This window comes from Petromyzon marinus, chromosome 18 (genome assembly GCF_048934315.1).
Source record: "Petromyzon marinus isolate PM22_M1 ecotype Great Lakes invasive population chromosome 18, UKy_Petmar_22M1.pri1.0, whole genome shotgun sequence".
Classification (NCBI taxonomy): domain Eukaryota; kingdom Metazoa; phylum Chordata; class Hyperoartia; order Petromyzontiformes; family Petromyzontidae; genus Petromyzon; species Petromyzon marinus.
Genome location: NC_133684.1, coordinates 3,082,218 through 3,097,085, shown reverse-complemented (window position 1 = coordinate 3,097,085; position 14,868 = coordinate 3,082,218). Strand labels below are relative to the sequence as shown.

Below are 14,868 nucleotides of genomic sequence, written 5' to 3'. Positions count from 1 at the left end.
AGTAAAAAAGACACGTTTAAAACGTTAATTCGTGTAATTTGTAAACATCCCATCCCCATTTTCGCAAAATTCTGCCCTGAAAGAAAAACGCATATTCAAAAGGCGACGTTTCGGGCAATGACCCTTCATAGCACTGGGAGGCCAGATATATGGAATATACAGTATGAGGTGACTGCTCTATACTCCATGGGTCCCCAAATAGAAAGTAAGAGCGAATTAACTTTTTAATGACTTCCAAAGTTTACATGAACAGAGGGACCAGCAACGAACGGCACTCTCGGCACAGTTGTAGGATAAACACTTTTATTCAATTGAGCAAGGTTATAGAAGAGCTTGGGAATAGCGACGGTGGGAGGAAAGAGGCAGAAAGATTAAGACATTTAAGCCTCTATGTCACCTGCAGCTTTGGTCAATCACGGCAACGGTAACCGTGGTAGTAGCGATATGAGCGATAAAGGTGAGCGAGTGAATGGAATTCATAGGCGAGGTGCCGGATTTTATCAATGAACCTACGTTGATTTAAAGCTTTCGTGACTGCAGGGATTCATATTCTTGGTTCTTTCGGTAAAGTCACCACGTAGAAGGGAAACAATAAAATCATAAAAATATAAAACAATAAAAATTCTCACGACGTTTCGACCGCAACACAAGCAATCATCATCAGGTGTGAAACCCACAGCAAGAATTTTTTTAAAAAGTGGCGGTTATCTTGCTGTGGTTTTCACACCTGATGATGATTGCTTGTGTTGCAGTCGAAACGTCGTGATAATTTTTTGTTTTATATTTTTATTATTTTGTTTCCCTTCTACGTGACTTTACCGAAAGAACCAAGAATATGAACCTACTTTGTGTTGAAGGGCCGTTGGCCGAAAAGTCGCCTCTTGAATTTGTGTTAAATATAATTGTCATGGCAGCGTGTGTTGTCATTGTATGTTGAACTTCTTTCGCACCGTACGCAGCCAATCGTGCTAAACGGATGCGGCGCGGGGGAAGTTTAGTCAACCATTGGCTCATGCGCTGACCGAGCTGTGTGCACCACTGCCCAACAACAACAAAGAGCAGCCGCCGTTCGCCACGATGCGCTCGTGCCAGGCTAGGTGCACCTCGAGGTGCCCCCCAACGCGTGCGAGCGCGCGCGCGTCACGTGGTGGTGTGACGCGCGCGCGTAGCGGCGGCGCGGCGGCACGTGACTACGTCTCGGCCGAACGCACAACAAGCGGCGAGATCGCTCCCGGCTTTAATCCTTCGCGCGTTTGCGCCTTCGCCTCGGCTTTAGATTCACTGTCGAGGAGAGTTGTGTGTGTGTTTTTTTTTATTTTAAATCACTCACGTTTTTGCGACGATCAAAAAAGTGAAAGTCCCGTCGGCGTTTTAGAGTAGGCCGCGCTTGAAGCCGCGGCCCGGCCTAGTTTCTCTGCGGACTGTAGGTGCCCCCCGTGCCCGGCGGAGATGCAGCCCGCGGAGTCGCCTTAAGTGGCTTAAAGAGACGTTTTAAATACATTTAATACGGCTGTTATGTGGGGAGCTTGTGTCTAGCCGAGAAATAACTGCACTAATGGACGAAGCCGAGCTCGAAAGGTGATTTTATTTCTAACTCGAAGGTTGTGCCGTGCTGGGTCGATAAATGGAATTGCAATTGCTGATTTAGCGGGGGGGGTTCGTAAACATGATGTGACTTTATAGTCGTGCTGAAGTTCATTTTCCCACGTAAATAATCATGCACAGCCAATTGTAAATCCACTGCTGGATGGCAGGACTCTTCCACGCCGTGGTGGTTCGTGGTGATTGCTTAACCGGACCATGCGGAACCCCGCTGGCCGGTGGGTGATGGTGAAGGTGTTGTTGGGTGAGGTTCGGATCTCACGCGCCACTGATGTCAGCCGTGGACAAGGAGCATGGCTAAATTAGTATTGCGAACCGCGGACCACTTAAATCACCGCTATCCCACTGGTGAAATTCGCCAAATGTCCCAATGCAGAACCAGCCTCAATAATAACGTTTCGTATTGAAGAAAACTTTCGAGAAATTAAGAGTATTAAGACTGTGAAGCTTTCCTGGATAAACAGGACAGTACCGTGTTGTGTTTTCACAGTGCTTGTGATGTCACTGGATCATGACTTCAGTATAGATTATTTCAACATTGCTAACAAAGATAAATGATTGAAGTAAAAAAGTGCCAATATGTGGATAGTCCACAGTGGTTACCATATACTCAAGACAATCTGATCCCTGCCCTAGGAATGAGGAATTTCCACCACTGGCTCAACTGCCAGCATATGTGAACTTTGTGCCATACTCGTTCAGCGTAGTTCATAATATATATGACCTAATGTTTTTCAAGACAACGTTTGGATGAGTACTTGATAAATAAGGATTTCGGGATGTATTGCCGTAACATGCGTGGCCCTTTTTTCTTCAATATTTTAAGGCTTGCCAGGGAAGAGATTCTACAAGAAGCAAATCGGGGCAGAGTGCGAGCAGAGACTATGGGAACTATGGGCTGGTGAGTTCATCATGGGCTTATAAAACATACTTTTACACTTGCCACACTTAATGGCTAATGTGCATCAAGAAATGTATTTTCACCAGTGAAAAGTGAGATTTCGATCCGTTTTAAATAAACTGCTTTGACTTGTGGGCTTTGTTGACCAAAACAGTCGAACCTGTTGAATTTCAAAATGCATCACTAAAAGGGGGCTTTTGAACTTATGACAAAAAAATGTAATTTCCCCAATTTTTCTTCCAATTGTGCAATTGGCATGTCAAAACACAAAGAATCAAGTTGGATCTCTAGCACAGCAGTACAACCCCTAGTGTTTTCGGGAATGGCCCACGGAATCTGGTATCACAGGGTTATTCATAAATGTTTTTGGGATATATCGCATAAGTATAAATGTGTCGAAACCCTCCACCACCCGACACGGCCAATCAGTAAGGGATTTGTCACACAAACGAAATGCCAAATAGTTACTACTTCAGCCCACCGGTGTGTTAAAGAGTGGCAAATCGCCCGATGATGTTGGATGTAATTACCAGCGAAACGTCGTACTCTGATTGTAAATGTTGTGGATTCACTCTTCAACACCGGTGGGCTGAAGTAGTAACTATTTGGCGTTTTGTTTGCGTGACAAATCCCTTACTTATTGGCTGTGTCGGGTGGTGGAGGGTTTCGACATATTTATACTTACGTGATCTAACGAAAAAACATTATGAATAATACTGGTCGCGAAAGCCTACGTGTTAAACTATCACAAAACTATCACAGGGTTACCTACGAGATTCCTTTAAGTGATCACTGTTCCATACAACAGAGGGCAGCACTTTCCTACCTGCTCTAGGAATGAGTGTTATTTGTCACATCATGGTTAGACTAATATTTGTATTCTCATAGTGGGAATATTACCAAATTAGTGCAGAACCAAATGTAATGTCACTTTTTGTTTTTATGCATTGGAGACCAGGTTCATATCAACAACTCGGTACACTTGAGAATCTGTGTAATCACAGGCAGCTATCTGGATACAATTCCAGTCTCAGTGGAGCCAACTCAGCGCTCTGAGCTGAGAGACATGTCTATATCTTTACACTTGAATATTAGATTGATTGTGATGTTCTAAAACAGGGCCTTCTATTAACATGTCTTTCAAAGATCCAGGTTTAAAACCGTCTTCCACTATTAGAATTACCTGTGCTGCAGCAGCTAATGCAAAGACTTCAAATTCAAATTTGCACTGGTATTCACTGTTCCAGGCAAAAGTGCCCCCTGCCTGCCACCAACAAGCGCTTCTTGGTGAACACGCTACGCGGTGCACTGATGCCCCCACGCAGCCGGGTAGCGTCCTCGTCAAGAGACCACGCCAGTCGTGAAGACACTTCCAGCCCACCTTCAAAAAGCCCTGTGCAGGGACACAAAGAGGAGAGCCATGATGACGGAGCAAGAGAGAAACATTTAAAGGAGAAGACCAGGAGAAGGTATGGTTTTAAGCCATACCAGAAGCCCGGGGAGACACATCATAGCGGCTCAATGAAGGAGAAAATGTATGAGCACAATAGCACTGATGAAGTGGTGCAGACTAGCAAAGGCGAGTTTCGTAAAGAACGGTAGTGCCGTGCTGTTTGATTACTGCATCACCTATGCTGTTACTGCATGCACTGCACTGCTGCACTGTGCTTTGTGGCTATAAACTGTTCATGTTACCAATATCATTTGATGTGACCTTCCGTTAACATAGGGAATATCCTTTTGGCAACTTTAACCTCACCTCAGGATTTAACACAGGGTTTGCACAATGTGATTATCAAACTGATAAATGGCAATACGGTATATTAAGTTTAAATGTGCTTATTCCTATAAGAGGTGCTGTGGCACAGTGGTTCGCATACTTCGCTATGATCCTAGCAATACGAGTTCAATTTCCTGCCACAGCTAATATCAATGCTGTGTGATATCTGAATTGGTCCTGGTTCCTGTCCGTTGACGAATTTGAACGAACGAACATGGTGAAAAATGGTAAAACAACCCCCATGATTGACACGGCATGGGGAAGCCTTCATCCGGCAGTAGATTGACAAAGTGCTGTGAATAATTATATTATTTTCCTATTAATTAATGATATTCCTACTAATTAATGTCACATTCTCTTGATTAATAGTGTCTACCAATAATTGTACTTACATTTTAAAAACATAGGAAAAGCAATACAAAAAGCAATATGAACATTCAAACCATGAATGGGTCCAACGGTGTTTGTTAAGTGTTTGTGAAGTTCTCTTGCCATGAGGCAACCCAACAGCATTTTATTTTACAGGCCACTATGCTGTTGGGGTCAGAAAGTCAAATCTGGTTCAGATGTCCCTGCAGGTTAATGAACCCAATTGTCACTTTATTTTTACATGCAAAAGCATACACACGTTTTTTTCTCAGTTGATATAGAAACAGTTCTGCTGCACAAGTCTTGTATGCCTGATATATAATCTTCCAATGGCATTTACTGGTGTAATACGTAATGTGTATATAACATTAAAATGAGGTTGATTAGAGGTTTATACCAGTGGTGGGGGCCCTTTATCTTATGGAGAGCTGAATAAGACTTTCTAATTCCTTTCGCCGGTGGCACATTAACACACTTCAGTCACTTCTGTTGCTGTAAGAGGCCCTTGAGGTAAGAGAAGTGACTTAAGTGCACTAAAATTAGAAACACTGTTGCCAGGTTGAAAATATTTTGCACGAGTATCGATTAATGTGGCTAATATGCTTGCACAAATATCATCTACAGGCCTCTTCAAAATGGTGCAAGTCGCGTGGCCTCATGTATGAAATTAAGTTGCTGGGCGTATCCGGTCCATGGCACGTGGGTTCCCCATCCCTGGTACATGCATTACAGTTAAGTGTTTCCAGTTGTAACAATAGTCAACTACTGTGTGTAACTTTGAAGATCATTCCTTATTATTGGAATGTGCACAGTTGTGTGTACGTGCTGTTGGGCGACTAAACAAAAGGGAGCATTGGCTCAAACAGATGCTGTGGATTGCCTCTTCACTAGATGGCAGTGCAGCATAGGCTGTGAACACAATAAAAATAAACCCTTGACTATACTGCCCCAAGGAAACTCTTTTTATGTAAAGCATGTAAGTGCCACTTGAATTGCTAACGCAGTAAGTTTCTGTTAACAAACATGTGTTAATGTTTGTTAGTCGCCTATGCCAACCTTTTAGTCTTAATTGTAAATATATTCTTAGAGTTTGTTTGGATACTCGTGTTGATATTGCAGTAATGTGTGTGTTGAAAGTGTGGAGTATGTATTGCCTTACCTTATCACTGGAACACATGTAAAAAAATGTTAACGTAATAAATCCGTTGCCTTCCTGGTTGAGAGGCTTGCCATTCATGAGACGGTGTGATTATTACATTACAAAAGCTTTTGTGTATGCCGCGTAATACAGCACATATCAAAACTGGTACGAAAGCCACCCTTTAACAACTTGGACTTGCCAGCATTGTGAAGTATGGTCAGCCAAACACTGACACATTCCTTGGGAAGCTTTCATTCTGCAGTGGATTGCCAAAGTGCTTTAACTTGGTGAATATTATTCTATTGCAATTCTCAAACATGCACAACTGTGTGCAGCTGTAGTTTTCTCGTAGCTGACGTGTGCTGCTCCCCGAAGCACACCTGTACTGCAGACAGGTATGTTGGCATCGTGATATCTAATCTGCCTTGAGGCAGGGGCTTGTTCTTTTTTAGCTTTCTGCAAAAACTATGCACGCCGTACCAGCGAGAGTGCTTACTTAAGAGCTGATGGATTACACTCGTACTTGTAAGTCCTGATGGTTAGCAAAACCTTGTCTCGACACTCAAACCTCTTGAGTCCATTGCACGCCACTCGTATTAAAATATTAGTGTATTAACATATAAGTTTTCACTTGTGGAGAAGTTCTTTTTGTTTCTTTTACCTGTGTAGTAATAACATGCACTCAGGTGCAGGTGTTTCACAGTGAGACTTTGTTACAGGGACCTGCTTTGAAGAATGGGACACGGTGGAACAGGTTCCCAACAAGTGACCCTACGAACTTCCTATGCCTCAATTCAGGCTACCCCGTTTGCACAAACGAGCCAGTCGTAAAACGCTGTCCAAGCTGAAAAAAAGGAGCCAGCACACCCAAGCCTTCTGTCCTCTTTCACACTTTATTGCGCTTTGCTTCCGATTTTTGATTTGCTCCCTCTTTTGAATTAGGCATGCAGGGTCCCTTCCCACAATTCCTCCCCCTCCTGTCCTTTTTTTAAAGGCTCCCCCTCGGAGCCAAGAGGAAATGAGAGTGTGTAGAATTGGCCCAAAGAGTCTGGTTGCTTCTTGTCTCTGGCTGAGGGCTTGCCATTGTTTCCAGTGGCAATAGCCGCACCATAAAATGCTTTTCTTGGAATGCGGCAGGTTTATTTATGGGGTCACCGCCTCTAACAGTAAATTACAACATGCCTGACAGTTTCAGCTGATAAAGTTGACACGTATGAAGTGTGGTTTTTTGTTATTTCCATTCTTGTGTTTGTCCTGCAGACCCATGCAAACATTCTATGAGTCATAAACGTGTCACATAATTACATTTCAACATTCTGAAAAATACAGGATAAACTTTTTACGTGATGCACCACTGTTGCAACATGCTTCTTTTTACACCGAATTTGAAAGATATACATGCGGTGGCTTTAAGTTGACAGAGTGTTACAAAGTGTTGGAATAAAAATGCCTTTGAATGTGACACCATGTCGTGCTCACGTTCTCACAGGAATATCTGGATGAGGATTGTTCGTTACTTGAATGCCCTGGGTGGCACTCGGATTAAACAAAAAGTGGTGACATTCAAGTGGTAATACTATTCTCAACGCAGTAAGCCTAATAATTTGGTGTTGATATTTTAGCACACACCAACGTGGTATTGATGTATTTATAAAATGCCATGTATTCTTGAAAACCGTTTGTTTCCTTAAAGAAGCGTTTAGCATTCATAGTTGCAATGTATTATGCATGCCATAAGGTGGCCGTAGGGCTTATGGAGCAACTAGCCACGATTATTCATACATTCTGTTGCCCCTTTGGCTTTTGTAAACTTAAGGAAATACATTTCCATTTAGTCAGTCCATGCCTGTTAATCACCTTAAAGTATCCGACTTATATAGGCTTATAATCCTAATTTTCAAAAGTGTGGGACAAGAGGATAAAATAATCATAATTGATATCAATAAAAATGATATCCTCCAGACTTGAACATACATTAAATGTGTTTAAAACAATGTGACGTAGATTAAATTTCTGACAGGCAGCAATAATCTATTTTAACAAACTACACTAGTATTGAAATGGGAAAACATATACATGTCCATGTATTTGATTAAACGGTTCATAATTGGAACTGGCCAGGTGACTGAGTGGTACGGAAAGTGGGGTCGCAATCGGAATTCAAATCCTGGGTGGGAGTTGACTCAGCCTATCATCCTGCAGGGTCATTAAAATAAGTACCGGTTTGTGGGTAAGTCATCAGTGGTTATCCTATGGATAGACTCGCCCTCCACCGTAGGAATGTGGAATTTCCACCACTGACTTATGCCTGTAAACAGATGAATCAGACTATAATACATCTGATGAGCTATGAAGCTCTTTTTCACAGATGTCCAGCAGGGGTGGGTAATAACGTTACAACAACAAACAGTACAAAAACATGACAGTAGTACAAAGTCCAAGAAAGGTAAACAAATCACACAAACAAAACTAAACCATCCCCATCCTACCAGGCAAAGCCCCCTCAGGTATTAACTTTTCAGAAGTGATCTGGCCACAAATGATATCTCAACAAAGTGGCCCATCATTTGAACATATATAGCACGACATCACTTAGACTTTTTACTTTGTATTTTTGTAGTACAGAAAAGACAAAACTGGCCGGAGGACAGCTTGTAGCTGACAATGCATAATGTTGAGAACGACTGATGTGGCTGTGTAAAATTTGAGTCCCATGGTACCTATGCACAAATACGTATTGTTGTGAATTGAGATGGGGGGTGTCTTCCACAACAAAATAAGCGCCCACTCCTTGGACTGAGAAGTTGTTTTGTTCCTACATTACAGGGTGGGGGGGGGGGGGGGCTGATAAGGAAGCATGAACCTGTGAGCTATTGTACATATAATTCATGTCCATACTATGGGTTTTTGGGGTTAGATCGTGTAAATGTGTCGTTAAACCCGCCGCCACCCGACAGCCAATGAGTAAGGTTTGTCACGTAAATAAAACAAGCCATTTCGTTACTAGTACAGCACACCGGTGTGTTGGAGTAAACCCACAACATTTACAATTCGAGTCCAACGTTTTACCAGTAATTACAACTAGCATAATCAGGCGACAGCCAGATAATTTATGCTCAGGAAAAAAAAACTCCGAAACCAGCATATACAAAACAAATGTTTTCACAACAATTTCAAAGAATCCATGTGTAGAGAAAACCCGCCCCCCATACATTCATTTGTAAATGGAACATAAGAACATTGGCACACCTGTTTTTAGCACAAGGGCAGAGGGGGTTAGTTATCTCGACAGGTCAGAAGGTCATAATCACTTTTGAACTCTGGGTCAAGACAAATGTACCCGCCTCCATCACCATCCCCCACTACCCCAAAGTGTGCGAAAATGCCTCCTCGACTGCTTGTTGTACAATCCAAGGCATATCAACATGGTATCTCAGCTCAATACGCCCATGGTTTTTGAAGCGCCGATGACTGCGTTCAGGTTTTTCTTTTGCTGGGTCAGAAATGTTGAATTCCTTTAGCGCTACGTACACGTCACGTTCGTCTCGATGTACTCGAAAAGATGGTTTGATTTTCCTGTTGCCCTTAAATGTGCCAGGCGTAACACTTTTTTTTTCCTCCGGCCAAGCATGCAAGCAAACAGTACGAGGATCCGTGCGAGCGAGCGCGCGTTAGCGAGTGTGAGTGAGTTAGCACGCGCCTTCTCGCTGCCTGCCATAACTCACCCGTAATTGCAGAAGCACGTCCGTTTAATTGACAGCTGGGCGAAATGCCCACTTCCTGGGTCAAAGGTGAATGCCCATTCATCTTGTAGGACATGCTACTCCAAACAAGATCCACCAATAATACAAGGTGTCAATTTAAAAATGTCACGTGACGTGCGAACGTTCATATTCGAGAGCAACTTTGCGCACCGCCTGCCGATACTGATTTGTTCAGTGAACATCGGTGAAGCAATATCCACCACCAATCTTTGACCTGCCAGTATTTGACAACACAATCCACACTGTAAAGTGTGGGTGGTGTTGTAAAATGTGAAATTCCTGCTTTATCTAAGAAAGGTAAATACGACAGTTTCTTGGCATGCTTTATTTCTCAGGTTGTTAAATCGATGTCAGGATTGCCTTATTGATGGCAGTCTTATCCAGCAAGTGCAATTCAGAGAGGGTCAAAACACGATATGTAAATACATCCAAGAGGATGGCCGACATGGCCATCATTCGTCGTGGATTTTTTTTCGAAGCAGAGACATTTTTTTTACTTGGCCACACCGTGGAGGCATTGCGTTCATGGTGTGAAACTCGAGTGAAAGAGGTCCTCTAAAGGTCAAGAGTGCGAATCGCCCACCCTAAATGCCAGGCGTGTGCCCACGTGCGTGCGAGCGAGCACAAGTGGGGGTGCATTCGGTGTGTTCTCATGGGGAGAGAGGGTGAATGGGCAGGAGGGTGAACAGTGGAGAGAGGCTTTGTATTAGTATCTGCAGACAGGTGCATTGTCTCGGCCAGCTGTTAATGGTGTACATGACAATAGCTTCAGAGACCCTTTGTGGCCTCTCATTCCCTTTTAACTCCTTGTTGGAGAGCACATTGAATGTGAAAACAAACACACAACTTCCTTTTCCTACCTCGCGACTGCAGCGGTGAACGACTGAAAGCTTCGCGGCTCGTTTGTATCTGCGGACATGTCCGATGGCATCGCTTCATTCATATTGCGGGCACCATTGAATGCTCTTCGTCACGTCTACCTACGTTCGTGATTGCGTGATGGCCACAATGCAGCTATTGTCTGGCCATTTATTACATATATATTCTATATCCGCACGTCCGATTAGCACGGCTGGCTACGTGCCGTGCGAAAGAAGTTCAGCATAAGCACAGACAGACAATGTAGTCGTTAAGCTGTGTTGCTATGAGAACCACCCAGACATCAAATTGTGTCGCCTAAATTTTTTTGTTTTTTTATTTGTCCACACACCTCTGTGTGCTGTCCCCCCCTCCCCCCCGTGTGCTGTCCACACATTGTGCCCCGCGATGTTGGAGCCAGTGGCGCTGTGAATCCGGCGGACCGACCGGCACCCGGCCACGGCTCAGGCATCAGTGGCGAGTCCTGAGCCCTGGGCGCTGCGACGTTCCCTGTCACCGAGACGCTCCTGCCGGCATGCTGAGGTTTGGTGTAAACAAGAGCAGTGTCGGGAAGGCCGTTATCCAATAGTGGACTCACAAAGGTTTCATCATTATTATGTATTGTTATATTAGAGCAGCGATGGAAAACTCAATGTCTCAGATGGTAAGACAGAACCCATTTGAATACATATGTGGAGTGCTATTGGCAATAACATCTGGTAATCCATCTGGTAATCCCACAGTTTCAGAGTTTACTTCAGAATCAGAAATATTTACTTATACTGGAGGAATCCGATGAGCTATCAAGCTCTTTTTCACAGATGTCCAGTCGGGGCGGACAAGAACGTTACAGCTTTGCTTGCTTGCTTAAACAAATGACGCTTGATGATATTGGTCTGGAAGGTCAATAAGCCAATGTGCTCAAGAATGTTATTTTGTATGTATATGTGGAGACACACAGCGCTCCTCCTCTCCGCTTGCTTCACCCACGTAATGCTGCACGACAACGCGTAATGAGTTTGTGTATCGCCGCAACAGAGCCCTTCCACGCCACCAGCCAACAAAACAATGTAATGCTCGTCAACATTGCAAGTGAACGGCAGCTTGCGTGGAAAGACGGGCTGGTCACATCTGCCACGAGGCTTGACGTTGCCAATCGCTGTGTGCAAACCAATCACTCGTCGCTTTGGAGCGTGTTTGGTTGAAGCGTGTAGAGGCGGTAACCCTGTTCTGTCTCCACATTGAGCAAAAAACAACAACATTTTTTTAGGCCGAACGCCACGCGGAGTTGGCTTGCTTAAATGAATGCCTCTGAATAATATTCGTCTGGAAAGTCGATAGGCTGATGGACGAAACACGCTGTCGTTCACATGGAGAGAGACGCAAACATAAAGTTATGCCCATATATGCTATTACTAATCACCGATCGCCTCGGGAGAAATCTGAGAAAACCAAACCAGCCGTGTGTATGGAGCCCCCTCCATATCACGGGCATCATCCACGTGGCAGCCAGTGGTGGCGGTGTCGCTAACCCCAAGCTGCAGTGTGTGTGTACAGTGAAGAGCCCCTTGAGGCTAGCTCGGGCGGATTGTACTCGTCTCCCGGAGGATCAAAGGTGGCTGGCACCGTTGCTATCTGCGACAAACCTTTCGCTCGGTCCACACCCTTTGAAATGCACTGCCGCGACAATAAGATGGTGGGGGCAACCTCTGCACATCAAACACACGACCTCTATCAGATCCCAACCTTGCTTGAAAGGAGGCACGAACTGTTCACCCCTTTAGGAGGACACGGGAATTCACCCACCAACCCCCTCTCCTCCTAACCCTGCCCTCCCAATCTGTGACAATGCTCGAAGAGAAAGAGAGTGGGCAAACATACAAGTGAGCTTCAGACAGGATGACCTCTTGTTGGCATGCCCCTTTAAACAAGTGGCCTTTTCTCCCCCCTTACCATCCTCATTATTATTTGTATCAGTTATCTATCGCGCCATCTATCTAATTGTCGAGGCTATTGTATTGTTTAGAACGTAAATAATAATCGCGTAAGTCAAGTGTTTTTTCCCCCCCCTGCCCTTCTTGTTCTTGCCATCGTTACTATATTTATCAGTTATCTCTAGCTACATCTATCTAATTATCTAGCATATTGCATTGTTGAGAACGTAATTAATAATCACGTAAGTGAACGGCTAGTTGTGCCCGTCTGTAGCAGAAGTGTGCGATAGATTGACAAGTGGATGCACTTTAAAAGAGCAATCTTCTAAGCAGCGGTGTACATTTCACTTAATTAGTCTCTTACAACGCAGTGGAATGTGTAATCCTATCAGGACAATGGCCAAAACACAGCTTGGATGTTTACATGTCAGGAGACTCTCATTTGGTTTCACTCATAGTTGTTTCTCAGTCCACTGCTGGATGAAGGCCTCCCCAAGCTCTATGGTTCTTTCGGTAAAGTCACGTAGGTAAAAATAAAATTATAAAAATAAAACATAATAAAATAAAATTCTCACGACGTTTCGGCCACAACACAAGTAGCCTTCCTCAGGTGAAGAAACAGGAGAAGAAACAGAACTGTCTTTCCGACAGTTCTGTTTCTTCACCTGAGGAAGGCTACTTGTGTTGTGGCCGAAAAGTCGTGAGAATTTTATTATGTTTTATTTTTATTATTTTATTATTTCCCTTCTACACGGTGACTTTACCGAAAGAACCAAGAAGATGAATCCCTGCAGTCACGAAAGCTTTAAATCGAAAAATAAAAAAATAAAGTTAATCAAATCACGACGTTTCGGAGGCAACACAAACTTCCGTCATCAGGTGTAACTAGCACAGCTAAATGACTGTAAAAAAGTATGGATCATTGCAGTCACGAAAAGTTAAAATCTAGAACCTCCCAAAGCTGTTGATCTTGGGGGTTTATCTTTTTTTAGGTTCTTTCGGTAAAGTCACGTAGAATGAGAATAAAATAATAAATTGATAAAATAAAATAACACAATAATATTCTCACGACGTTTCGGCCACAACACAAGCGGCCTTTTCTGACCAATTTTCACGATTGTGATTGAGCAGGGCCCACGACTGTCTCTGCTATAATTTGCCACTGAATTGATCCACAGCCACAAAATCAAACTCTGGACGCTAGGTTGATAGCGCGGTGTGGCAACAATTCAACTGATGTCTTGCTCAAGTAATAATTGAGGTAGTGCTCATCCAATGTTTACAGTCCTGAGCCAGTGTTGGAAGTTCCACGTTCTTTTGGCTGTCTGTGACGAAACTATCCATAGATTAATCACATCCCGGTTAGATAATCGGCTGAGTCAACCCGTGGGTCTCAGTATATCGCAGTAAATGTTGCTATAATTAAGATGGATTTCCTGATATATAATTTCAACTGAGGTATGTGATTCAACCGGGATGTACAATTACTGTTGTCAAGGAGTAAATACAAACATGGTAATTATGCAAATTAGAGTCACTTTATTTTTAAGAACTCTGCAATACAGAACATACAATTAAAGATTTGCAATGCACTTTTAAAATTCATATCACAAAGACGGCAGTAAAAGTTGATGAACTCCACAGTAAGCAGAGCCAAACAGTTGACAGCCAGTCAATTCTTCACGTAGCCTAGTTAATTCGCACAGTAATGAATGGCATATTTGGTGGGACGCTGCTAGGGCACACTTTGGAGGTCACGTGTCTGCTGTGCAGCAGCTGTGGGATCTGGCAGAGGGTTTTGTATGCATGTTGAACTTCTTTTGTACCGTAGGCAGCCAACCGCGCTAATCAGAGGTGCAGGGGAAGTACAACAAACTAAACACAAACATCAGTTCTAAAGAAATGCGTCTTCAATCTAGATTTAAAAGTGCACAGCTCCCAGCGGCTTCCTAATATCGGAAGGAAAGGCGTTCCAGACGGCCGCAGAGGCGCGTCTGAAAGCGCGCGATGCGGTGACCACCGTCTGTTGTTCGATGGCGAGCCAAAAGCCACCGCTGGTGCTGTGAGGATGACCACCGGAGTTCGCGTGGTGGTGGTGGTTTATGCTCCATGACGAGACCAGCAAAGCGATGATGAAACGTGGTGGCGTCAACAACGCCCTCAATCCACGATGACTTCTCGATCTTGATGTTTTTTTTTTCACTCAACGAAGCACCTCACGTCCACATTGATATCGGGGAGCGTGATTGTTGGCAGATCTTCTTTATCCGTGCTTAGCTTGCAAAAGTAATTCCTCATACACGGCGGTTACCGACAGGTAAACTGTTATAATCGGATGAATTCGGCACTGGGCGAAGGCCATTTCCTGGTGCTGAAGACGCAATAGTATCAATTTGTTGTGCGACTCCTCTCATACCTGGAATTGCGGATAATAGGATGAATTAAGTACCGACAGCGATCGCTTTTGGGTTCATCTCTTTTTTGCAGACCGTTGTCGAAGGCCTACCCCGCACACTGTC

The 14,868-nt window shown here is 43.8% G+C and overlaps 1 protein-coding gene across 1 annotated transcript; it reads left to right on the top strand.

Moving 5' to 3' along the window:
- Positions 1 to 1,155: 1,155 nt before the first annotated feature.
- On the top strand, positions 1,156 to 12,888 carry POLR1D (RNA polymerase I and III subunit D). The gene is made up of 4 exons (XM_032956510.2): positions 1,156 to 1,578; positions 2,429 to 2,503; positions 3,751 to 3,972; positions 10,837 to 12,888. Exons 1-4 carry the CDS (start codon positions 1,556 to 1,558, stop codon positions 10,901 to 10,903), a joined length of 387 nt encoding a protein of 128 aa, XP_032812401.1. The 5' UTR covers positions 1,156 to 1,555; the 3' UTR covers positions 10,904 to 12,888.
- The last annotated feature ends 1,980 nt before the right edge of the window (positions 12,889 to 14,868 follow it).